This window comes from Coenobita brevimanus, chromosome 2, assembly GCF_032717465.1.
Source record: "Coenobita brevimanus isolate Jiangsu-jjx chromosome 2, ASM3271746v2, whole genome shotgun sequence".
Lineage (NCBI taxonomy): Eukaryota > Metazoa > Arthropoda > Malacostraca > Decapoda > Coenobitidae > Coenobita > Coenobita brevimanus.
The window spans coordinates 35,342,900-35,369,044 of NC_136955.1; the positions used below are offsets into that span (position 1 = coordinate 35,342,900).

The 26,145-nt window shown below is 40.5% G+C and overlaps 1 protein-coding gene across 1 annotated transcript in view; it reads right to left on the reverse strand.

The window, feature by feature from the left end:
- Nucleotides 1-220: 220 nt before the first annotated feature.
- Nucleotides 221-26,145, reverse strand: part of LOC145392221 (ficolin-1-like) — a 105,380-nt gene continuing 79,455 nt past the window's right edge. Inside the window, exons 3-4 of the mRNA XM_080266677.1 lie at nucleotides 7,308-7,415; nucleotides 221-386 (exon numbers count right to left, since the gene is read on the reverse strand). Of these exons, the coding sequence (XP_080122803.1) occupies nucleotides 221-386; nucleotides 7,308-7,415 (274 nt within the window). The remainder of the gene's footprint in view (nucleotides 387-7,307; nucleotides 7,416-26,145) is intronic.

Sequence of the window (26,145 nt, forward strand, 5' to 3'; positions counted from 1 at the left end):
GCACTGGTTGTCTTTTATCCAGCTTGGGGAAAATGTCTTTTAGGTCTTCTGTTAGATACGCCCTTGCCAACAGCTCAGATAGGGTTCATTGTTTTGAATGTACGAAATGCAGTCACCATTAACTATTTTAGGATAATGGCATTATTAGCCTACTGTGTTTTGTATACCACAGTATGACTATGTACACTTCAGGACTAATCTGCGTCATTTGAAGGGTCCATCAGAAAGCAGGTCTAATCATGAGTGTGGTGTTCATGAGAGAGTAATTATGGCCTCGCCACTGGTACCAGTTGATGCCGTCAGCATTCGTGTCGTGGTGACCCTCGTGCTGGTACCCGTTAAGGTTGGAATGGTGGCATTTCCCATACCACCAGGCACCACGGAAACTGAAAAATAGACTAGGGTTAGTCCACACCATCATCCATCATCTATCATCCATCATGCATCATCAAATTGCCCACTACTACCCTTACCAAGGGTGATCCAAAATCAGGTGCAGGGTGTAGATATGTGAAAGACACTACTGTACCAGGAAAGGGGTATACCATTTATGTAAAATGTGCTACCCTGTATGACATGCTTTACACTAGTAATAATTGACAGTGTCTGTTGTACAATAAATACACCTGTTTGTTGAACATGTAACTCTAATGTAACTTAGGCCTGTGATGTGACAATATGTCCCTTAAGGTTTGGCGTTGCTGCACTGAAAGCGCATACATATTAGAGCATTATACCCATCTTGGCCCAGGCTCTCTCTGTAATAGGACACGTCGTTGAACCTTGTAAGCATAGAGAATTAGGACCTACGGCTAAGACCCTTGATGTTTCCTTCCACCCTGTGCTAGGAAATCATCGCAACCCACATGGAGCAGTGAACAAGCCTCTACAAGAAGCTGACAGAGCGTGAAGACCGAAGAGAAAGCAAGGCCCACCGGAGACGCCATTACATCTGGCCCAGTCACACCCCTGAATTCACAGTTTTACCCCTGGGTTTATAGTGTATACCGGATATACAATGACTATTCATTGCAGTGACAGTGAAGTGTTGTGTGTGCGTTACCAGCGCCCTTTATTTTTTTTACGTGTGTTTGACTTTATTGGCTGTTTAAGGGCCCGAGTTTCAGCCTCCCCAGCCGCAGCAGGCATCACACACTTTCCCCTCATCATGTCCTGAGGGTTACTGAGCAACCACGGCATCGCCTGGCCGCCAGCCAGCGCGGAGAGAGTCCCCACCGCTGCCAAGCATACAAAGTCGCCGCAGACACACACGCACACACACACACATTCACAATATTCATAAAAACTGTTGTGTTCAAAAGACGCTTTCCTGTGAATAATTAAAGAACACAATGGAACACCAGGGACCCTCATCAGTTGAACGTGTTGAACGGGACGATGCTACAGGGGAACAACAAGTGGGAGCCCGTGTGGAAGAAATGGAACGGAGGGTGGAACAGTCGTCTAGCCCCTCCCCTCCCCTTCCCTCCTCAGCCCCCACTACCACCCAGTTCAGACTTACACAGCATCCAGCATAGATTTTCTTCAACTTATCAAGTACTTAGAGGAATCTCGTCAGTATGAAGACCGCAGATGTCGTGAAGAGGAAGAAAGGAGAGAATTAGAAGAAATAAGAAGACAGGAAGAACGAACTCGACATGAAGAAGAAAATGCAAGATTTACAACCCTCCCACAGATGCTGTCACCTGTCCATATTTCCCCAAATGTTCCCAGCCATGCTTCAGAGGTGGTGGCTCCCCAACCATCTGCCAGGACTTCTACTCAACCTTCTCTCCCTCCACCACAGAGGGCAATGACTCAAACCCCGCCTCCACTCAAGGCTGACGCATCTTTCCAGGTGTTCAGGGAATAGAGATGTCGCTAGGATGACTATGCCATTATGGTAGACCTGTCAAAATTACCTCCTCAGAAACAGATGATTCAGATGAAGATGTGCTTAACCCTTGAGACTCAGTGAGTTTTAGAGCACACCCTACAGATCCCCCCCTCTACAGAAATAACTGTAGATGAAGTCCTGGACGTTCTGCAGACCTGCATTAACCCCTACACCGCGGGCTTGTTTACCAATTACTTGCGTGTGCCGCGGGGTTATTTGGGCTCCGACAGACTCTCAAAAAATATTTGCCAAAAATCAGTTATTAGTCCTAGAATAATAAAATTACATATGCTTATGGCACATACCTTCAGCTTTCTCCTGGAATGATTGTTGAGCCTTCGTCGGTTACCGTAGGACTTGTGGAGACCTCTGAAGTAGGGTAACGAAGTCTCCACTTTACACTTCCCAACAACCCGTAATATGATTACCACAGCCAGATACAAACACTATAAACACTATTCTACAATTTTCAAGTAGTTTGGGATCCATACTCAAAAAAAAAACACTGTGAAAGCAATGGAAATTACGAGCGCGTCTGATCGTCGCACTGGCACTAGTTCGCTCATGGTAGTCTGTCATTTATTATTCATAAAACCCCTCACACTTTATATTTCTATTACTATATAACACTTATATATATCTACAGTCTTTATCCATAAGTTTCCTTCAGTAGTATTAGTTTATTGTCACTGTAGGGATTCAATTTCTTTCAGTAAAATACGTAGCATTCACTTTCTCGTCCTGTATACTGGCATTGAGAGTGAATGTCACTTTCACCTTCACTCTCATAACTCATAGTATTCAGACATACTAGAGTGAAACTTTCACTTTCATTACTCCTAGGGTATATACTCGTATTCTTATAATACTACTCATTTACATTTCTATTTACGTTCTCTATTTTATTTACGTTATTTACACTTCTATTTTATTTACAGTGTTATGCACTGTCACTTGAAATAACTTATAAAACTATTTTCCATTGTTCACGTATATTTACATTCATTACTTTCACTTTCTGTTTACACATTATTTACACATTATTTACAATTCCACTTGCACTGTTTTACTCAATAGAAAGATCGTAGTCACTCTTTTATCAATTGTCAGCCCTTTACCTCTTTCCACACGAGGTTTAGTAGGGGGTAAAGGTCACAGAGCCATTTGCATGGGGGTGAAAAAAGGCCTTGAAGTCAGCAAGATGAAACATACGTCCTCTCACTTCGGAAGATGAGACTACACTGATAACGCAGTTGCCAGGCCAGCTAGCCTAGAGGCCTGCTTTAGGGATTATTCAGAGTTACCAATATTACTTCTTGAAACAGCTAAGTCTAGCACTGATATGATTGGCAGGAAATCTAGACAATACATTATAAATTTGGTAGTTCCAGGTGAATGTAAATATCATTTAGGGTTCTCCCTTCCTCCTTACAGGTATATTTATTACGAAAATAGATTAGAGGCCTACTTAGGAGATATATAATCAGAGCTACCAATGTTAAATCTTGAAACAGCTTTGTGTAGCACTGATATGATTGGCAGGAAATCTAGACAATACATTATAAATTAGGTAGTTCCAGGTGAATGTAAATATCACTTAGGCTTCTCCCTTCTCTCCTTACATGTATATTTATTACGAAAATAGATTATACGGCATATTTCAAGGGGAAAAAAACAGCGAAAATTAGCGAACGAGTGCACGTGAGGTGTTGTCAGGTGATAATTAGCCAATTCCAGGTGTATGGCACTCTCACTTACCTGATTTCTTTCTTGTATATATTATTTGGTATAAGAATACGACATAGGGCTTATTTCAATGGATGAAATCAGTGAAAAATTCCAGGGAAGATTTACTTAGCGTAGCATGGCCGGGCAGGCGAGAGGAGAGGGTAATGGAGGGGGGGTAGGGAGGGGAGTCAAGAACGGGGAGAAATGGCTAAATTGTCAACAATGGATGGGAGTACAGATGAGATTAGGAGTGCTGACTAGTGTTGGACATTGTCAGTACTGATAGATGATACAAGCCCCCACTTGAAAGCCCGGGTGAATTCAAAATAACACAGAATCACAAAAGCGACGCCCCGCGGTATGATCCCTTGCTCCCAAGCATCACGAAAGTGACGCCCCGCGGTTAAGGGGTTAAAGGCCTATGCAATGAAGCACTTTATCGGCAGGAGCTACTCAGCTGCAAGCAGATGTAAGGAGAATCGTTCGCAGATTTCTATATAAAACTTCGTCACATTGCTGAGGAAGTTGACATCTGCCCAGGGAACTCATCCGCCTGTGAGGAGACCCAACTAAAGATGATCATCCTGATGGGCGTCTGGGATGGAGTTGGTACGGAAGCTCATTTCCATGGACACCACCTCCTCCCTACAAGATGTTGTCAACACCTGCCGTTCCTATGAAGCAGCCAGAAGTGCAACCTCTGCCATACATGCTCCTCCTACCCGGTTGTGTGCCGTCTCCACCTACAAGAAAAAAAAGAGGAAGAAAGGACATGACAAGACATCACCTCCAACACTGACCCCGACACCAACTAACTTATGTCACTGTTGCGCTCGTCAGCATGGCCCTGATAAGTGCCCTGCCAGCTGCAGCACCTGCAACTGCTGTGGCCATCAAGGCCATTGGGCCAGGACAGTCAAGTGTCCTGCCAACAAAGCCCAGTGCCACCTTTGTTGTCATCTTGGACACTACGACCAGTGCTGCAAAGTGAAGAAGGACGAGGTCTCATGTGCTGATACTGCTGCCCACCTCAGGGCTGTAGTGACCAGGAATGCCGTTAAACCCACAGATGAGTCTTCAGCCCAGGATGCCGACAGGACTCTTCAGGATCTTTGAGCCGCAGCGTGAGTGGATCCTTCGTATGTTCGGCTCCTCAACTACGTCACCTCAGGATTCCCCTCTAACAGATATGATCTTCACAACTCCTTGCTCTCATCCTGGAAGATAAGGGATGAACTATCTGTTGACGGTGACCGTCTTGTTTGGGGCAAGAATCGTAGTTCCTGCCGCCCTACTCTGGCGCACCTTAACTCACCTGCACGACAGTTACTGTGGTGTAGAAGCCACTAAGTGCCGGGCGAGATAAACTGTCGTCTGGCCTGGCATTGACTCGGACATCACCAGCACCGTTTGAGCTTGCAAGTCATGCCAGGTATTGCAGCCAAGTCAGCAGTAGACACCCCTAATGAGCGATGACACCCCAACGAGGCCCTTTGAGGCCGTCTCGGCCATCTTCTTCATTGTCGCAGGGAATCCCTTCCTAGTCATTGTTGACCGACTCTCAGGATGGGCAGTCATCGTTCCCTGCAAAGGCAATACTACTGCCTCCAACTGCATCTGGTTCTTCTGCCACTACTTCCAAGAAGTTGGTGTCCCTCTCTGCCTAAGGGCTGATGGAGGACAACAGTTCACCAGCAATGAGTTCCGGGAGTTTATGGAGCGACGGGGAGTTCGACATGTTGTGACTTCGTCACAATACCCGCAGTCAAATGGTCATGCCGAGGCTGCTGTGAAGTCTGTCAAGCACCTTATCCTAAAGACGGCACGCTCCGGCAACACTGACTGTGAAGAATTCGACCAGGGCCTCTTGGAACTCCAGAACACTCCCAACTTCACAGGCCACTTCCCTGCCCAAATCCTGTATGGTCACCCTCTCAGGTCATGTATCCCTGCCCATCCTCAGTCCTTCTCCAAAGAGTGACAGGCAAAGGCCAAGGACTGCGACCATCTTGCAGCCACCCATGCTGAGACAGTTAAGAAGCAGTATGACCAGCATGCTCACCCCCTACCCAGGTTGAGTGTTGGACAGCATGTTCAGATCCAAGACCCAACATCTCACCGCTGGGACAAGGTCGGGGTGGTAATGGGCTGCAGCAGGTCCAGGGATTATGAGGTCCGTCTACATAGTGGTTGTGTATGGTGGCAGAATCGCCGCTTTCTCCTCCCAGTGCCAACCCCTAGTGACAACTCTCTCCCCCATTCCCCTGTTGCCCCTTGCTTGGACCAGAAACAGCAGTCCTTAGTCAATGACCCCCCCCCCCGTGCCCCCACGTCGTTCTCAGAGGCTCACGGAAAAAGAGTCTGCTCGAGAGTGTACTACGAGCCTGATGGGGGAGGGAGGTGTAGATATGTGAAAGGCACTTCCGTACCAGGAAAGGCATACCATTTATGTAACATGTGCTACCCTGTATGACATGCTGTATACTAGTAATAATTGGCAGTGTCTGTTGTACAATAAAATACACCACTTTTTTGAACATGTAACTCTAACGTAACTTAGGCTTGTGATGTGACAATATGTCCCTTAAGGTTTGGCATTGCTGCACTGAAAGTGCATGCATATTAGAGCATTATACTCAGCTCGGCCCAGGCTGTCTCTGTAATAGGACACGCCGTTGTCGCTTCTAAGTATAGAGAATAAGGACCTACGCTATGGCCCTCGGTGTTTCCTTCCACCCTGCCTAGTGCTTAAGGAATCATCACAACCCACACAGGGTACCCCCAAAAAATCTCAAAAGGGTATTACTTTCGCCGGTGCTTTGACTCCAAATTTAATATTGCCTGCATTATGAATCATTTCTCTCATGATAATATACTTCAAGCTTTGTTCTTGGAGGTTCAGAACATTCGCTAGCATTTTAAAGTGACAGTCTGTTTATTTTAATTTTAATGAATTGAAACAATTTGCAATAAAGGGGAATAATAATAAAACTCACACAATGAAATAAACATCAAACGTGGCGGAGTTGCAAAGCCTCCTAAGCCTAAAAGTAAGTATCCCATTTTGTAAGAATGTGCTGCTGAATGGTACCATTCATGACAGACATAAGCATAATGGGACCATGCAACACTGCCACATACTTCTTAATATTGTCATTTTTTTTTCATATAAGTTTGAGTCTTTCATAGGGAATGAAGCCACTATAAAGCTGTGTTGGAAGGAGAAACGGGACAATAGATGGAACAGGCGGTGAGGGAGTGAATAACAGAAGTAAGCTAACAACTGCCAAGGCTAAACAAGACAGGGATACTCATTATCTGCGGAGGAACACACTGCCACCATATACAGAAAAAAAAAAAAAAAAACACGGCTTCGAGTTGAGGGGCATCGTATAGACAGAGAATAGGAGGTACGGTGGAGAGAAGGAGGGCTGTGAATGTGGGAAGATGGAGGAGTGAAAGGATGGGAATCGAATGTAGGCAAATAGTGAAGGGAGGAGCTCGTGGGAGGGGAAGGGGAAGGGATTAAGGCAAGGGCTGGAAGGTTTCGGGTGGGGAGAAAGGATGAGGCCAGATGACAAGTACAAGAGATCGGGACACTGACAAGGAGGATAGGGAGGACAGGCGACTATGGGCAATGCCCATATCTCCAATGATGTAATAAAATAAGATCAGAACAAACCTTATGGCACAGTTCCCAGAAGATACGTCATGGTCGGCGTCGTGGGTTGAGAACATCATACCCTTATGCTTATTTGTCGCTAGTGCGTCCCCAGCGTCACCAGAGTACCTGTGGTCAGGATCACAAGTTATACATACTTTATATGTTGCGTTACCCATTCAGTAGGATGACGTCTATTTATGTTTTAAGTTATATATGAGGAATCAAGTAGTATTCTTTATTAACCCCTACACTGCTTGGCCACTCTCCTATGCTGAATATAATCACAGTCAGCATGTTAATGTTTTATAAATGTCATCGTACTGAAAGATAATAAATTTGCATTAATCAACATCGGCCATTAGAAGCATTTCTACGTTTCTTACTTTAAGAACATTCAGTACATTTCATAGTAAAATTTATGCATTACTTTCTTGATTTCTCTGTTTGTCATCATATTATTTTCCCACACAACGTTATACTGAGTTAATTTCAATTTTTTTGTTGTTGTTCACAATTATTATGCAGCTCACATATATTTCTGCCTTAGTACTAATGACTACAATAATAGCGATGCGAAAAGAAAGAAACATGCGTCGTTATTTAAGGCAATGGTGACGACCTAAAGAGCAATGATGAAGCAAAGAGAGGGAGTTAAGTACTTTCAGAAACGGAAATTTGAAATCAAAAGGGCTAACTGCTATTAAATGACATTAGTGAAACCAAAATACAGCTAAGCCCAGCATGTTTCTAGAGAAAATATACCACAACATTTTCAGAACAACATAAATTTCTCTGTTGTTGTCCCCTTTGTTCTTCTTTTTTCCCCTGGATATAAGGAACGTGGCCTGAATTATTATTCCGTCAAAGTATGGATTGCATAAATAAAGAAAAATATGAAAATAAAACTAAACTGGTGATTTAAAAGTAAATATCTTCATAATAGTGAGGTGCAAAGATTTTCGCAAAATTATTAAAATGAACCAGACTTTTGACTGCTTGCACAATTGGCCAAGTTTCCAGCTTTAACACTTGGCATTGCCAGCGCATTCCTTGTGTGAGGCCAGAACTCCAGGAATTTCGAAGCACGTATCGTCCAACCATGCACAACTGCGAGAGGTGGGGTGCAGGGATATGGGCTGAGTTCACGGGTGGAGTGGTATAAGAGTAATGGGTTAAGAAGGATTTGGCAAGTCGAATGAATGTGTGGGTGCTAGTGTGTGGTTGACTGAATGTGCCCGCAGGGTTTGGTTACCGACTCATAGATCTGTGTTTACCTCATAATTTTTTTGCGATTGACCAAGCCATATACTATGCTTTAAACTCTAGACATGATTCATTTGTCATATTTTCAGATTCAAAGTCAGCCCTTAAGGCAATACTATTGCGTCTTGCTTCTTGACCTACGGATTCTAAAGAGATCCAAGGTTGCTTCGTTAACAAATTGCATTCGTGTGGCAAGTCCTTCACACTGATCTGGATGCCTGGTCATTGCCATATCTACTGCAATGAGCAGGCTGACTTACTTGCGAAGTCGGCTGTGGATGTAGAGGAAACTCGGGACATTCCTCGTGATCTACGATCCAGTCTCTCCCTTGGAATGAAATAAATAGACCTTCTGTGGCAGGGTCTTTGGATTGAACTTAATATTCCAACATGTAAGTCGCTCCTTGGCGACTGGGCTACTGCAAATCGCACCAGTCGCCTGGAAGAGAGAACATTATAACGATTAAAGATGAACTGCACATGCATCACCCATATGTTGCCTTATTGTACAGTAAAAGACGATTTCCACTGCACTGTAACATCGTTGGTGCGGTGTTATCCATCTATCATATCATCCTGCACTCTCGGCGATTATTCCTGAACGTGTTTCGCTTACAAATTTCTGCGGTAGAGCTGACGTCCCCTTCACCCTATCTGATAATTTGATAGTTTTCTTTAGGGAGAGAGCATTGGTCAGAGTGATGTGACTTTTTTACTGTGTAATTATGGTTTTTATCGACTGTAATTATGTATATATTATTTAAGTAGGGCTGACAGCTGACGTATTTGAATTAGTTTCTACATCTGAATGTAGTGTTTCTTATATTGATATCCCCTTTATTAAACCACATTCCACGCCTGACACCCACCAGTTGATGAGTGCAAGTGTGTACTGTAGTAATGTACGGAGCACTTGCAGTCGATGATATTCTGTATAACAAGGCACTACACTTTTTCTAAATGCTGTATGTACCTTGTTTCCATCTTTTTGTATAAGTTTCTTAATAAATAACGACAGTTGACATATATGAAATTGCTCTGGAGTACTCTGGTTCTCTTTCATTAACCGATGTCTCCTATATTAATCCATATGCCTCGACTGAAAGTCAGCCGGTGATGAGCGCAGGTGTGTAATGTAGAAAGGCATTACATATCTGAGGTCGGTGGTGTTCTGTTGGTCTAAGTATTTTTCTCATGAGTGTAGGTTTAGTATATAGGATAGCGATTCGTATGTTAGGTTTATCAGTTTTAGTCATTTAGATTAGTTTTTTCTTTATAAGTTATGCAGTATAAATATATATATATATATATATATATATATATATATATATATATATATATATATATATATATATATATATATATATATATATATATATATATATATATACCTAGGCTTCTTCCCCCAAAGAAAGCGGAGTAGTCGAGACGGGACGACACACTCCCAATTTACTCATCCGCAAACACACATTTACTCATATTTTAGCCCCATGGGGAGAAGGGAAAGATCCTCACTGCACCACACTGCACGATGATCAACCGCGCAGTGCAATCAGCGATATTTGCAGCATGGCCCGACATTAGAGTTGGTTAACCTCTGCCACATCATAATGGACCCATCCCCTTACCTGTAACTGACCTGATCAGCTGATCAGACCAAATGTGGGAGAATATCCCCTCGGGGCCGTGTCACAATCTATTCATTCACAGTTTCTCTCCAGTCATCCCTATCACGTGCAATCACTCTTCCTTGCTCTACAGCAGCGTTTCTCAACCTTTTTACCCTTATGGAACCCTTAAAGTAATTTTCACATCTTAGGGAACACTTACAAAAAAATTATTATATATCAATTATTAATATCTTCCTCGTGTATAAAAAAAGTTCATAAGGAAAACGTAATATATTTTTTCTGATAACTGGTTTAAGCAAAAAGTAACTGACTTTTTTTTCAAGTTTATTGCCAATACAAAAAATGAATAAATAAAAGAATAAATAACTGAAATCAAACCGCCTGTTCAAGAGACCTCATACGGAGGTTTTCATTCATACAAAAAAATAAACATAAATAACCAATATCATATATAACACATACAAACAGAACGACTACTAGTACTACTACAGTAACTTAACCATTTATTGGTAATGTTGAAAAGCCATAAGATAAATCAAGGCAATATATCATATGAACAAATATCGGGTCAAAACTTTTTTTTTTTTTTTTTTTTTAGGCACTCTAGGTAAAGAAATTTGCTTTTCTAGTGTGAAACCTGTGGTTGTGTTTTTGTACAGGGATACTTAATTCAGGGTTGAACTTTAGATAAACACACGGATTTCATCTTCAGCTGCAAGATAATTTCTGTCTTTGCTCTTGATACAAAATCATAAACATACTTAAAGTTTTAAAATTCATATAAAATCCCTAAATGATGGGTAAAATTTACTAAATAATGTGGGTGAATGAAGGACTGTGCCTACATGCCAGGAAGTACAGACAGGACTGATGGAGAGAGTGCATGTGTGTTGTACTCGAGTGAGCCCCTTGATGATACACGAATCCATCACGTATAGCTCCTGTCTACTGATCACTAAAGGAGGTTTCACACTGGTGCCGTATAGACGTCGCTAAGTATATTCCCTATAATTATTTTACTGTTAATGATATAACAGGATAAGACTTTAATAATAATCTCAAGAATTTTCCCAGAATATGCCGTACGTGTATAATAAAATTACGAATATGAAATTAAACACAAAAATGACTCAAAAATGCATTTACATATGATTAGCCTAATTATCAATATTCCTCTCGGAACCCCTAGCGACCTCTCGTGGAACCCTAGGGTTCCGGGGAACCCCGGTCGAGAAACGCTGCTCTATAGACATCACTCTCGCATCTAATGCTCTCTTCATACTGTCCATCCATCTTATCTGTGGTCTTCCTCTCAGCCTTACACCTCTTACATCAGATCCAATTATCTTTTCCACCGGTCGCTCTGCATCCATTCTCTCCATATGCCCAAAACATAGCAACACTTTCTGCACAGCTCGATCTGCCATCTCGCTCATGACCCCAGTTCTCCTTTGCACTTCACCATTTCTCAATCGATCGATATCCATCACTCCACACATACCCCTCAGACATCTCATCTCCATTACATTCAAACTCATGCTCTCTGCTACATTCATATTCCATGTTTCGGCCCCATATAACGCAGTCGGTACCACTACACTCTTATACAGCCTTCTCCATACATCCATTTTGAGTGAACGACATCTAAACACTTTTTTCATTCCCCCCAGCACCTTTCCTACTTCATTCTTTCTAAATCTCACCTCTACTTCTGTTCTTTCATCCACAGCAATGTGTGACCCTACATACTTAAAACACTTTACTTCCTCAAGCAACTCACCATTCAAAACTACATTCAACCTCCTAGTTTCTACCAACCTCGCACACTTCATAACTTTACCTTTTTGCACATTTACTCACAATTTCATCCTTTCAAACATCCTCCCAAACTCCTCTACCAACCGTCTTAATCTCTCCTCGAAATCAGCAACCAGTGTAGTATCATTCACAAACAGCAGTTGATTCAGATTCCACTCTCTACCATCAGCATTCACCAGACTGAAACCTCACACTCTCACATTCACCTCCCTTACAGCACCATGCATATGAATAGCAAACAACCAAGGAGACATCACACATCCCTGCCACAGTCCCACTCCCATGCGAAACCAGTCACTCACAGTATTTCCAATTCTTACACATGCTTTACTGTTTACATAAAAACTTTTCACTCCTTTTAACAACCTACCATCAAGTCCATACAATCTCAAAACAATCCACAAAGCCTCCCTATCATTTCTATCACAAGCTTTCTCCAAATCCATGAACGCCCCAAACACATCCTTTTCTTTCTCCAAACACTTTTCACACACTTGTCTCACAGCAAACACTTGATCCACGCATCCCCTCCCTCTCCTAAAGCCTCACTGCTCATCACTAATCACTCCCCCTGTACCATCCCTAACTTTCTTAATCAACATGCAACCATACACCTTACCTACTGTACAACACTCAACAGACTTATACCTCTAAAATTAGTGCATTCATACTTATCATCCTTACTTTTATACAACAGAACCACAAACACACTCAGTCAATCGGCACCATACCTCTCACAAAACACACATTCAGCAATCTTATTAACCACTCAACAATTGGCGCTCCACCAGCTTTCAGACATTCCACAGCACACCCTTTCATACGTGCTACTTTCCCTATTTTCATCTCCTTACTGTCTCCTGTGCTTCCTCCATCGTGATCAAAGAATCATTCAACTTGCCCAACACATTCATTCCATGCACCCTTCCATCAGCCACAGTCTCAGCCTCCCATTCCTCCTTTATACTTAACAATCTTGCAAAATACCCTGTCCTTCTCTTCCTTACTTCATCCATCTCGATTAACATCTTTCCATTCTCTGCTTTTACTTGTTCTTCCTTCCCAGACTCTCCCCTTCGCATTCTCCTCACTTTCTTTCAAAACATTTTCCTATTCAGTCAACAGCCTACCCCACCTCTCATATGCTGCCACTTTAGCATCATGAACAGCCGTCCTCGCCCTATCCCTCTTTTCCTTATACCTCTCATATGACACCTCATCCTTCCTCTGCAGCCACGCTTCATATGCACGTCTCTTTCCAGCTACATACTTACTTCTTCCCACCACCATTCACTTCCCTTTATTAAACCACGACCCACTCGTCTCACACCACACACATTTTCCGCATACCCCATCACAGCACTCTTAAACAACTGTAATTCCTCCACACATCCGTTTTCCTGATCTTTCACTGCTTTTCTCTCATCTTTCAACTTCTGGTACTCTATCATTTTCTCTCTTATCCAACTCACTGACTTTCAAAACCTCGCTGCCACACCTAACTCTCCTAGCTCTCACCCACATCATACCTACTCTCAGCTTTCCCCCCGTCAGGTAGTGGTCAGACATACCTCCACCCTCCCCTCTCAAACCTCTCACATCCAGCAAGCTTACTATTACAATCCTAGACACAATCACATAGTCCATCAATGCTCTATCAGCAACCCTTCCACCCTCCCGCATCATATATATATATATATATATATATATATATATATATATATATATATATATATATATATATATATATATAATGAATGGAGGAAGGAAAAACAAAGAAAAAAAAAGTCCATGTGTCTAAAGGCATCCTCCATTCATAAAATATTTATAACAACTGGACTTGAAGTGGATTAAATGTTTGTGGGAAACAACTCCCAGGAAGTGAATTCCAGAGAGTAGTTGTTCTGGGGATAAATGAACTTTGTTAAGCAGAGGTTCGGCATTGCGGAGGAGAGAGTGTGAGTTCATGGGCGCTCTCAGCTGCCCGAGTATTTTCGGGAGAAAATGTGAAGGGGAGGCACAATTGAAGCCAGTTCGTCAGAGCACTTACGGTAAAAATATCGATAAAATAATGCTAAAGAAGCCACATCTCTATGTACTGATAATGGAGGAAGGTCCTGCGTAATGGCAGGATTATTGATTAATCTAATGGCTTTATTTTGAATTTTGTCCAACTGCCTCAATGCAACCGCTCCACATCCACTCCACAGTGGTGAACAGTATTCGATCTGAGAATGCACATGACTTTTGTATATTGTGGCCATCTGCTCGTCAATGAAGAACTCACGAACTCTGTACATAAGTCCCAGTTTTTTGGAGGCATTTTTAGCAAGGGATTTAACATAAGCTGTCCAGCTTAGGCTGGGGTTTAGAGTAACTCCTAGGATATCAATTGTAGTGGATACGGGAATATTGACATCATTTAAAATTATTTGAGATTCTGAGGGATTCTTTCTGTTAGAGAAATTAATGTATTTTGTTTTCTGAGCATTAAATGAGACCAGATTTGCTTGTTCCCATTGATTAATTTTAGAAAGGTCCTGGTTCAGAGAAATTGCTGTGTTTATTTATGAATTTACATCAAATTGTGTAAATGAGGTACTGAATGTGAAAGAACTATGAAGGGTCGAGTCATCAGCATAGGAGTGTATTGGGTTGTGAGTGACAGATAGGAGGTCATTTATATGAACAAGAAAGAGGTTTGGAGCCAAAACTGATCCCTGAGGTAGGCCAGCATTTGTGGAATGAAACTGAGAATAAATTCCATCTACCATGACCCGTATTTTTCTATTATGAAGGTAAGAAGAAATTAGAGGAACCAGTGATGCAAGGCCATAGTGTGACATCTTAGAGTCTTAGACAATAAGGCCCGGTGCCATACTCTGTCAAATTCTTTTGTTACATCAAGTGCTATAGTGTGTGTTTCACCGTGTTGGTCTATTGTTAATCTGATGGGTAAGAAGGCAAAAAATGTCTACAGTTGAACGTTCTTGTCTTAATCCATACTGCCGATCATTGATTGATTTATTGATTTCAAGATGCTTGATTATGTGTTTGTTAATTAGTGTTTCAATAACATTACCAAGAATGGAAGTTATTGCAACTGGTCTGTAGTTTGATGGATCAGAAGTTGTCTCCTTTCTAGGAACAGGATGGATATTTGCTTCTTTCCAAGAGGCTGGAAAACTTGAGGTACGGATGCATAAGCGGAAAAATTTTGCCAATACAGGAGCCAACACTGAGGAGCAATTTTTAAGTACTATTGAAGGAATTTCATCTGCACCAGTAGCTTTGTCTACTGAGAGTTTCTGTAATACAGCTTTTACGTATCTGGTGTGAATCATGAAAGAAGGCTTTTGAGGGGAATCAAAATCAAGTACAGGAATATTGTGATTTTCTGTATTAAGTGTTGAGTTTGTTAAAAAAAAATGTCAACAAGATTTTAGGCTTTTCCACGTGGGTCACTTACTAGATTTCCATTGGGGGACTGTAAAGGTGCAATGGAAGAGGTGTTAGTGAAGTTTGTTTTGAATGAAGTAAGAGTTAACCAGAATACTTTGATATCATTTGGGTTGTTTTGTAGTTTGTTAGCTTGTCTATGTAGAAAGTTTGATTTAGAAAGATTGATAATTGTTTTGGCATGGTTTGTGATATTTCTGTAATAGTTAAAGGCTTCTTTGGTTTTGGTCCTTGTATAAGTGTTATAGGCTATTGCTTTATGTTCTGTTACTCTAGCACAATTGTGGTCAAACCATTTAGGAGAATTACATCTTTTTCTGTAACCATGATGGGGAATGAATGTTTCCATGCCGACTTCAATGAAATCCTGTATGTGGCTCAGTGTGGAATTAGCATCTTGGGAGGTCCAAGGAACATCCATGATAGAATTATGGAGTCCCTCCCAGTCTGCCCTGTCGTAGTCCCATTTAGTCACCACGACAGGTTCAGAGCAGGAGTGTGTGGTCGGTGTTAAACAGGTGGCTTGAATCATACAATGACCCGAGGATCCGAAGGCGGACATCACTTCGACATTACAATTATCTGAATTGGTTGTTAGAAACAAGTCCAATAGCTGGGGATTTTGATTGGGGTTGTCTGGTACACAGGTGGATTGACTGACTAACTGGGTGAGATTAAATGAGTCTGCAAATAGCTCACATTCAAGACCAGAGTCATCAGTTCTGGCTGAATAAGTGCGCCATTCAACATTATGGACATTAAAAACACCCAGAATAGTAATTTCTGATGTAGTGTTAATGTTGAGAACACTTAGTTGTGTCAAATAAACTCGGCTCTGGAGGGGCATTAGGGGAACGATAAACACAAGAGAAATACTTAATATTACCAAGAGAGTTTAAAATATATATGGAATAGTCGAAATAAGGACAATTGACTTTAGTAATCTCTTCCAGGGCAATTTCTGATTTAGCAAGGCAACATACGCCTCCTTTGGGTCTGAAATTTTGAATCAAGATATAACCAGGAAAATCAAATCTAGCTAAATCAGAGGTGGAGCTTACTTGTGTCTCTGTCAATAATAGCAGATCAGGGGATTCAAACTGGAGGAAATTTTGAACAGAGTTGATGCCGGATTGAAGTCCCCTAATACTGCTAAAGAAAATTTTACTGCACTGATGAGCAGATTTAGGGCGCTGCAACACTGGAGGTGGCACAGTCACCTGATGACGACCGGGAGGACCCTGTGCAGACAACCCAGCCCTGCCGGTGGTGGTCACCCGAGAAACCACCGCACTAATTCCCAGTATAGCAGAAGCCATGGTTCTTATAATGGGTGGGGAGCAGGGATGTGTTGTGGAATGTGTATGATATACAATGACAAGATCGGTGTTTTATGGAGAGAGGATAGCTGGTTTAAGGCAATGTGGTATAATGTGGATGTGTGTGTTGTGTAAAGAGGGCAGCCTGATGCCCTCTGATATTTGAGGCAGAAAGATGAGTAACAAGCTACCAAGGCCTAGGAGAGAAAATGGAATCCAGGCTGTTCCCTGAGTCTCCCATTACCTTGGCGGTAGTAGTTCCCTGGGCGGGGCCAGACGCCTTAATCCCGTACGGGGTGACCACAAACAAATCGCCTCCACGTCTCCCTGTCTCCCGCCATTTCACTACCCTGCTCCCAATGCACCCCCCCCCTCATATACCTCTCAACTCCATCCCTCCATCTCATCCTCGGCCTTCCCCTCCCTCTCCCCTCCTCCACCTCACCCACATACACTCTCCTCGTCAGTCTCTCACCCTCGATTCTCTCCGCATGGCCAAACCACCTCAGTGTGTTCCTCCAACCGCTTCCTATCACATCCACATCACAACATTCCTTTATATCCTGATTTGTCAGCCTGTCTCTCCATGTAGCTCCAGAGGCTCCTCTTAAATAACTCATTTCCACTGCTCTCAGTCTTGACTTATGTCCTTCCAACAACGTCCAAGCTTCACTTCCATACGTTAGAGTTGGTATCACAATACTGTCATGTAGTAACTTTGTCACTTCCATGCTCACTTCCCTGTTTCTTATCACTGTTTTCAAGGAACCAGCAACCTTCCTTCCTTGTTGTACCCTTTCAAGCACTTCAACCCCCAAACTTCCATCCTTACTCATCGCACTTCCCAAGTACTTAAACGTACTCACATTTTCCATTTCTTTACCATCCAACCTCACCGTACATTCACTGACTTCACCTTTCTCAAAGACCATCACTTTGCTCTTCCCTACATTTACCTTTAGATTCCGCCTTTTACACACTTTCCCAAACTCACCCACCAAGCCTTCCAGCTCCCATTCGTTTTCACTCAACAACACAGTATCATCTGCAAACAACAGTACAGGGAGTTTCCAAACACTACCCTCTCTCACCAGGGCCACTCCAGCATCCACTGCCATACCTTGTACCTCTTTTATTACCCCATTCATGTACAGATTGAACAACCATGGAGACATGACATTCCCTGTTTCAACCCAACCTTCAAAGAGAAAAATTCACTCAGTCCACCATCCACACCCACTGCAGCCTTAGCACCATCATACATACTCTTCACAGCATTCAGCAACTTCCCATCTACTCCATATATTCTTAATACTTTCCACAATCCTTGTCTAACCACCCTGTCATATGCTTTCTCCAAATCCATGAAAGCCGCATACAACTTCTTTCCCTTCTCTAGAAACTTTTCCACTAAAGATCTAAGAATGAAAATCTGATCTACACAACCTCTTCCCCTTCCTAAAGCTTCCCTGTTCTTCTCCAACTAATTCCTCTGTTATTTCCCTAACTCTGTCAATAAGTATCCTACCATACACTTTTCCTATTAGATGAAGAAGACAAATCCCCTATGATTACAACACACTTCTTTTTCCCCTTTTCCTTTGTACAAGGGAATAATTATACCTGACTTCCAATCCTCCGGGACTCTACCTTCCTCCCAGGCCAATCTGCACATCTTCCACATTCATTGTACTACTATCTCTCCCCCATGCTTCAGCATTTCACCACATACTCCATCAATTCCTGGGTCTTTCCCCAGTTTGACTTTCTTCATTGCTTCCACAACTTTCATCCTACTGATTTCTTCCTGTCTTCTCACCTCCCTCCTTCTCCCAGCCATTCCCCAGCCACTTATACTTGCATTACTTCCATTCTCTATGTTCAACAATTTCTTAAAGTGTTCTCTCCATCTGCTCACTTTTTCTCCCTTCTCCACTAGTAATCTACCATTTTTATCTTTCACTCCCCTGCTAACCTCACTTCCACCCTGTTTTACTCTCTTCACGTCTTTCCAGAACATTTTCTTAGTCCCTCCACTTTACACTCATATTCCTTCCAAATGCCTCATCCACTCTCTTCGTACTCTCTCTTACTAATCTTTTTATCTCTCTCTTCCTTTCTACGTATAACTCTCTCTTCCGCCTCTCAAATTCTTCCACGTCCCTATTCTCATCCATTCATTGTATGCGTTCTTCTTCTGTGCCACAGCCTGTCTCACCCCTTCATTCCACCATACTGTTCCTTGCACCCCCTCCGTCTTCCCCTCACCTCACACACCACATCACATGCTGCACATATTTCTTCTGTTAATATCTTGCACATGCCTTCTAAGTCCCCCAACTGCTCCAATTCATATTTACCTAATTGTTCCTCCACTTCTCTCTTATATTCTGCCTTTTTCTCATCCTCTTGTAAACTTTCCACTCTCCTTGCAACTACTCCTTCCTCCTGTCCTTCCCTTCTTCTATTTCTCCATTTCACTTGGACCTTGATTCTCACCGCCACCAAGTGGTGGTCAGAAAGTCTACTCCCCCAACCTCTATACACTCTTGCATCCATTACACATCTTTGCATCCTTTCATCCACACACACATAATCAATCATTGCCTTCCTTTCATTTAGTTCACCACCCACCCTTCTCATTATTCGCCATGTATACCTGTGGATAATTTTGTGCCTGAAGAGGGTATTGGCTATCACCAACCCCCTCCCGGCACAAATGTCCGCCATTCTCATCTATCTCAGCAAGCACACCTCACTCACCAACTTTTCCATTCACCTTCACATTCCTTTCTTTACCATTCATATCACCAATCAAAAACACTCTCCCATTCCTTCCAAACTTTTCCATGCACACTTCCACATTAATTTTGTCCAGAACTCTTCTCTCACTCTGCTTGCACGATCTTGCGTTGGCGCATACATGCACACAATCGCCCACATTTGTATTCCAACTTTCAGTCTTACCAACACAATCCTTGAGCCAACAGATCCATACTCTTTTATATTCTTCTTCCATCTGTTACTCACAACAATACACACTCCTTCTTTTACCCTCTTATTCTCACCCACTCCTGCACATATACCCTATCCATACTCCCATTCTCTCACACTCTCTCCTCTCAATTTAGTTTCAGTTACTCACATACATCCACTTTCGCACCCTCAAGTACCTGGACAATCTCTCCCTCTTTCACCTCATCATTCATACCCCTTATATTCCACGTCGCGATCCGTACCATGTCCTTTGGTCCTTATCCGAGGCTTCTTGTTCGTCCTTTTAGTTAGCTGTTTTCCAGGGAGGGGCACTAACCCTCCGCAAACCCTTTCAGTCTCCTCATACGACAAGCAGGGATATTAGGCGAATATTCTTCCGGCCCGAAATAGTAGATAGGCACAAAAAAAAGAAAAAAAAGAAAATGGTTTGGTTGTAGAGAGAAGAGTGAGGAAGTGGGAAAAAGAATTACTTTATTGATATACAGTACATGATGAAAGGATGTACATTATTTGGATTATGTTACTGGACAGTAGGGAAACACTTAAGCTCGTGATACATATGAAAGCCATTCTGTGTTTGTTTACGGTGACGAATCAAGGAATAATTCTAGCAAAACACTGACGATATAGTTCGACCCCTCACTTAACCATCTAATCAACCACCTACCCCATTCATATAAATGCACTTGTTATATGTCCACCTTGCTGTTTAATCCTGCTTCACGTTCCACTTGAGTATAATAGTATTAGTCGTTCATGCAACATCTATGTTTTGACGGTAATGTCTTGAGGGAGACATGGTTATGTGACATAGTTATGAGTTACAGATGTGTTCGATCCTACTGGTAGTTACTGTAATAATGTTCGATTTTATTTACTGTAATAAAAATAAATTCAAGTGTGAAAACATAACAAACAGCTTGGCAACGTCTGCATTTGTATCAACACATCAAAAAACGGAATATGAAAAACAATACAGAATACTTAGATAAATGACTGGATACTCACACGCACACATGAGCTGAGAGAGAGAGAGAGAGGACGTCAGTCAATTTGCTCTGCACTTGCTACCTTTGGCCGCAACTGGCCACACTTAAATAGTATCTTTATATGAGTCAAGCTCTGTATTAAGTTAAATTAAGTGATGATCTAATATGGTAGAGCAAATATAAGCAAAAGTATTGTCCAAATAAAAGTATACATCCAAGTTAGTGTAAGAATCCGCTAATACTTCGTATAATACAACGCATCATCAGGTGGGTGTCATTTATCACCGGGGAGAAGTAAACTTATAAGTAAAAGTTATCTTTCTATGTAAGAATTACCGTGAGATGTGCAACATCTTTAGTAAAGTGAATATAAAAGGAGTTAAGAGAAGGGATAAATGTAGAAAACAGGAAGATGATTTCTTTTCAAAACTGGTTGAAATGGAAACATACAACTGTAGTATAATAATTAAGAGAGAAAGTGAATAACTTGAGAAAAATTTTCTAAGTAAAATAGATGAAATAAAAAAGGAATTACGCATGCAGAAGGAAGAAAATGAAAAATTAATAAAGGAATTAAAGAAAGACACAACATGACTAGTGACATGGCGTATACCTTTGTCAACCACGAGAGTATTATGGAGGAGTTCAGAAATGATGCAGATACAATTAGGCAAGCAAGCAGTCTGACAGACCAAAGCAGTGATACTGAAGAAGAAACAACCCAGATGAAAGAAATGATGAGACATTGCAAAGATGAAGTACAAACTACGTATGGTGAAATGGTGAAAGTAAGGAAAGACTTTGATACAAAAGTCGAAGAAAAAAGGATTAGAAAGGAAGTGAAAGAAATAATTAAAAACAACCCAAGACTGGTCAAAGGTTCAGCAGATATCAACAGATATATAGTAATCACTGGTATAGATGAAGAAGAGATAGGAAACAAAAGTTTAAGAGATAAAAAGATGGTAAATATAATGAACATATTGAAGGAAATATCAGAGGATATCTGTGATAAAGACATAGAGGAACACAAAAGGCTAGGGAAATATGAGAGAAATAAGTCAAGGCCACTGAAAGTAACCTTCCAGCTTGTGAACACTATGAAGCAAATACTAAAAAATCCAAACAAACTCATGGAAAAAGAGGAATTAAAAAAAAAAAGTTATGGATAAAAAGATGCCTACCTCAAGAAGAAATGCAAATACTAAATAAGAAGAGGAAGGAAGCAAAAACAAAGAATGAGGAATGATCAGAAGATAAGAGTACATTTTTTTCCCAAAGCAATTGGATTACAAGTACAAAAGACATACATGACCAACAGGGAACCAAGAGAAGGAATGCAGTAGACTCAAGATATGGCAAGTATGTAAACAAGTTGGTTAAGTTTATGTACTCAAATGTAGATGGACTGGTATCTAAATTACTAGAGATAAAAGACTATTCCAAAGACAAGGAGCCGCATAATATTTGCCTAACTGAAACAAAATTAACTCCAAAGATATCAAATGATATGCTAAACTTAGAGGAATACAATATACGAAGAAGAGTTAGAAATTTAAGAAAAGGAGCTGGAATTATAATATTAACAAAGAAAAGTCTACAAGTCAAAGAAATAGAGCTACAGTAGATATATCCTCACAAGTAGAAATGATTGCAGTAGAGATTAACAGATCTGAAGGGAAAGTAATTGTGGCAAATTTATATGTGTCAAGTAAAACAAACACCTGGGAAAGAGGCGAATATGAAGACCTGGCAGAAAGTACAATTCAGAGTTCAAGAGCATTTCTACATAGATTGGAAGAGAAATATGAAAGAATTATATTAACTGAAGATTTCAGTACAAATATAATTGGAATACTTTAGATGTAAGAAGCTATCAAAGCGGTAGGGATTAAAAGCACCTGGATCTTGTGCGGAAGTTGTTCCTAACACCACATGTAAAGGAAAACACCAGAAAAAGAGAACTTGATGATCTATCAAAACTAGAATTTATGTTTGCTAGGAAAGAAAATTTATTGACAATATAATGTATTACCCTCCATTCGGCAAAAGTGACCACACAGTAGTAAACTGCAACCTCAGGACTGCATACAACATAGTTAACAGTAATGAGAGTTATAGAAAGAGCCTAAACTACAAAAAGGGAGCTACCATGACCTAAATAAGTACTTCTTAGAAATAGATTGGGAGAAGGATCTTAGAGGACAAGATTTAAATGTTATATATGGACAATTCTGTGAATTTCATGAATTAGGAGTCCAAAATTACATCCCTCAGCACAAAGAAACACAAATGAAAATAAAGGAATGCCATAATATAGAATGTACAAAATCATGAGAAAAAAGAAATTTGCTGTGGAATAAATACCGAAGACACAATAATGAGAGTGTATATAAACACTATAAACAGACAGAAAATTATTATACAATGATAAGGAAAGAAGCTAAACAGTTTGAGGAAGACCTTATAAATAAAAGTAGTGATCAACCTTAGCTATATTACAGCTGCATCCGAAGCAAAACCAAAGTTAAAGATAAAATACAGTCCATTATGGACGAGGGGGTTATTTATACACACGAATAACAGATTTTGTGAAGCACTAAATAAACTGTTCCAATCAGTTTTTACAAAAGAAAATAATTTTGAGAGAGATGACATGGAACATGCATGGCCATACATATTACTAGATATACAAATATCAGAAAATATGTATAGGAAACGTTAAGTAAATTAGAATAAGGAAAAGCAAATGTTCCTGACGAAATTTAAGGTTGGGTGCTACGTGAATGTGCAGAAGAGTTAAGCAGACCATTATATTTAATATTCATGGAATCCTTGGGTCAACGTAAACTACCTGATATTTGGAAGAAAGTAAACATTCTTCCCCTATTCAAGAAAGAGAATAGACAGAATCTACCCAACTGCCTATCAGTCTCACTGATCAGTGTTATAAGTAAGATACAAGGAAAGCTGATAAGAAAAGTTTGGGTAAACTATCTAGAACACAATATGATAACAGAAAGGCAGTTTGGTTTTAGAAAGGGAAAATCATGTGTTACTAATCTATGAATCTACAATGATATAGAGACGTATTACAGAAAAGAGAAGGATGAGTGGGCAGTATCTATTTAGATTTCAAGAAAGCATTTGACAGAATACTGCACCAAAGAATTTTATGGAAATTGTACCATCAAGGAAACCTGTACTCTTGGATGTGTGATTTTCTCATTAAAAGGGGAATGAGAACAGTACTAAGGGGAAATTACTCATCATGGAGGGCAGTGACTAACGGAGTTCCACAAGGCTCACTGCTGGCACCAATATATGTTTTTCGTATATATAAATGACAGAGACAGTAACATTAGAAATGGAAGCAGCCTAGACATGTCTCCTGAGGATGCAAAAATACAAATAAGAATTACTAACACAGATTTTTGCAGAGAGTTACAAGAAGAATTAAATAAACTTCATCAATGGAGATATAAATGGCAATTGGAATTTAACGTGGATAATTGTCATGTATTCAAGTTTGATAAAAGTGAAAAAAGACCAGGCTGGGATTATAAGTTAGGAAGTTCAACCCAACATAGGTCAGAATGGGAGAAGGACCTAGGCGTGATTATCAATAACAGACTATCTCCGGCTGACCACGTCGGTGACAAGGTACGTATGATGTATATACTGCTTGCTAATATAAGAGCAGCATTTACATACATAAATGAAGAGATGCTGAGAAAGACAATAACATCATTCATCAGACCAACTCTGGAGTATGCATCAGTAGTCTGGAATTCTCATCTCAAAAAACATACAGATAAAAGTACAAAGGACAGCTCCAAATGGGTACCAGGCTTAATGGGATCTAAGCTACAAAGAAAGACTAGAGAAACGGAATCTACCAATACTTCAGGAGAGAAGGAAAAGAGGAGACATTATTATACTATCTAAATGTATCTCAAGGAAAAAGAAAATAGACAAATGAGTATATAGCCTTTGGGGAAGCATCACCAAGAGGACACTGCAAAAAAAAAAAAAAAAAAAAATACAGAGGTGATAAAAGACGTAAGGAATTCCAGTTTCACAAATAGGACAGTTAATCAGTGGAATGAGCTCCCAAACGAAATAGTGTGTGCCGAAACAATTCATAAATTTAAGAATATGTATGATAAGAATTGTTTAATACACGGGACACTACGACCTTGACTCATTCCTGTAAAGATACTATTACAGTAGGTAATTAGGTAAACACACACATACATACACACACACACACACACACACACACACACACACACATATATATATATATATATATATATATATATATATATATATATATATATATATATATATATATAAATTGTTACATAGCCTATGATTTCATCATCCTTTGTGTAATTCTAACGTACAGTATGCTGCATGTTTGATCACGAGCGTGTTCTACCTCATTCCCCCCCTCCTCCCTTATAGTAGAGTAAGTCGTTCTTTCTGTTGTTCAGAGCAGGATTGTCAACTCTTTGTCCCCATGGCTTCATTTGCGCGTCCTTCTTACAAGTTGTATCAAGCTCTGCCGGCCCCTATATAATGAGCTCAGTCTCTGCATTATTGCCACTTAGATCTACTCCTCATTTTGTTCACATCTCTGTCCTCCCCTGTACAGTTGTTATTATTGTGAGTGCTCAGGAAGTCTCCAACCATCTAGCAGCTATGTAATTTGAGTATGAGTGTTATTACATTTTTTCTTGTACTGTGTAGCGTAAGGTGTTAATTCTTAGGCCTAGTAAGGTTTTTGTGATTAATGTAAAGTTTGGATGTCAGTCATTGTTAATAATATTTTGTATCTGTAATAATATATCTTGCATTCACTGAGTATTATCTAGTATTCTCATTTTATCAGGGCTGACTTAGATAAATTTACTCATGCTAATTTCGTGTTAATAGAGGCTATTGCAGTTAACCATATATTTAACCTGTTTTTTGCCATTACATTATCCTTATGAGTCCTGAATGTTTTGTTGTTAGTTTGAGCATTAAACTTTAACTTGTAATTTTACCTAACTCTTTTGTTTTGAACCTGGAACTTTGCGGGACAGTGGTGATTTTTAGTATTCTCACTTAAAGTGTACATTATCTTTCTCTGTTCCGTAACATAAATTTGGCGACCTCTTATCAGGATATTCAGGATATTATCATAAGGATATTGCTTGATATTTTGTGACTGTGATTTATTCATGATGTCTACTATTACTACGCTTGATGAAGCCAAAGATTTTTTGTCAAATGTGCAAACAGTGTGTGATGTAGAAAACAGAACAAAGAATGAACTTAAGATTGTTGCTCAACAATTTGGAATTGCTGTTCGCTCTCATCTATCTAAAGA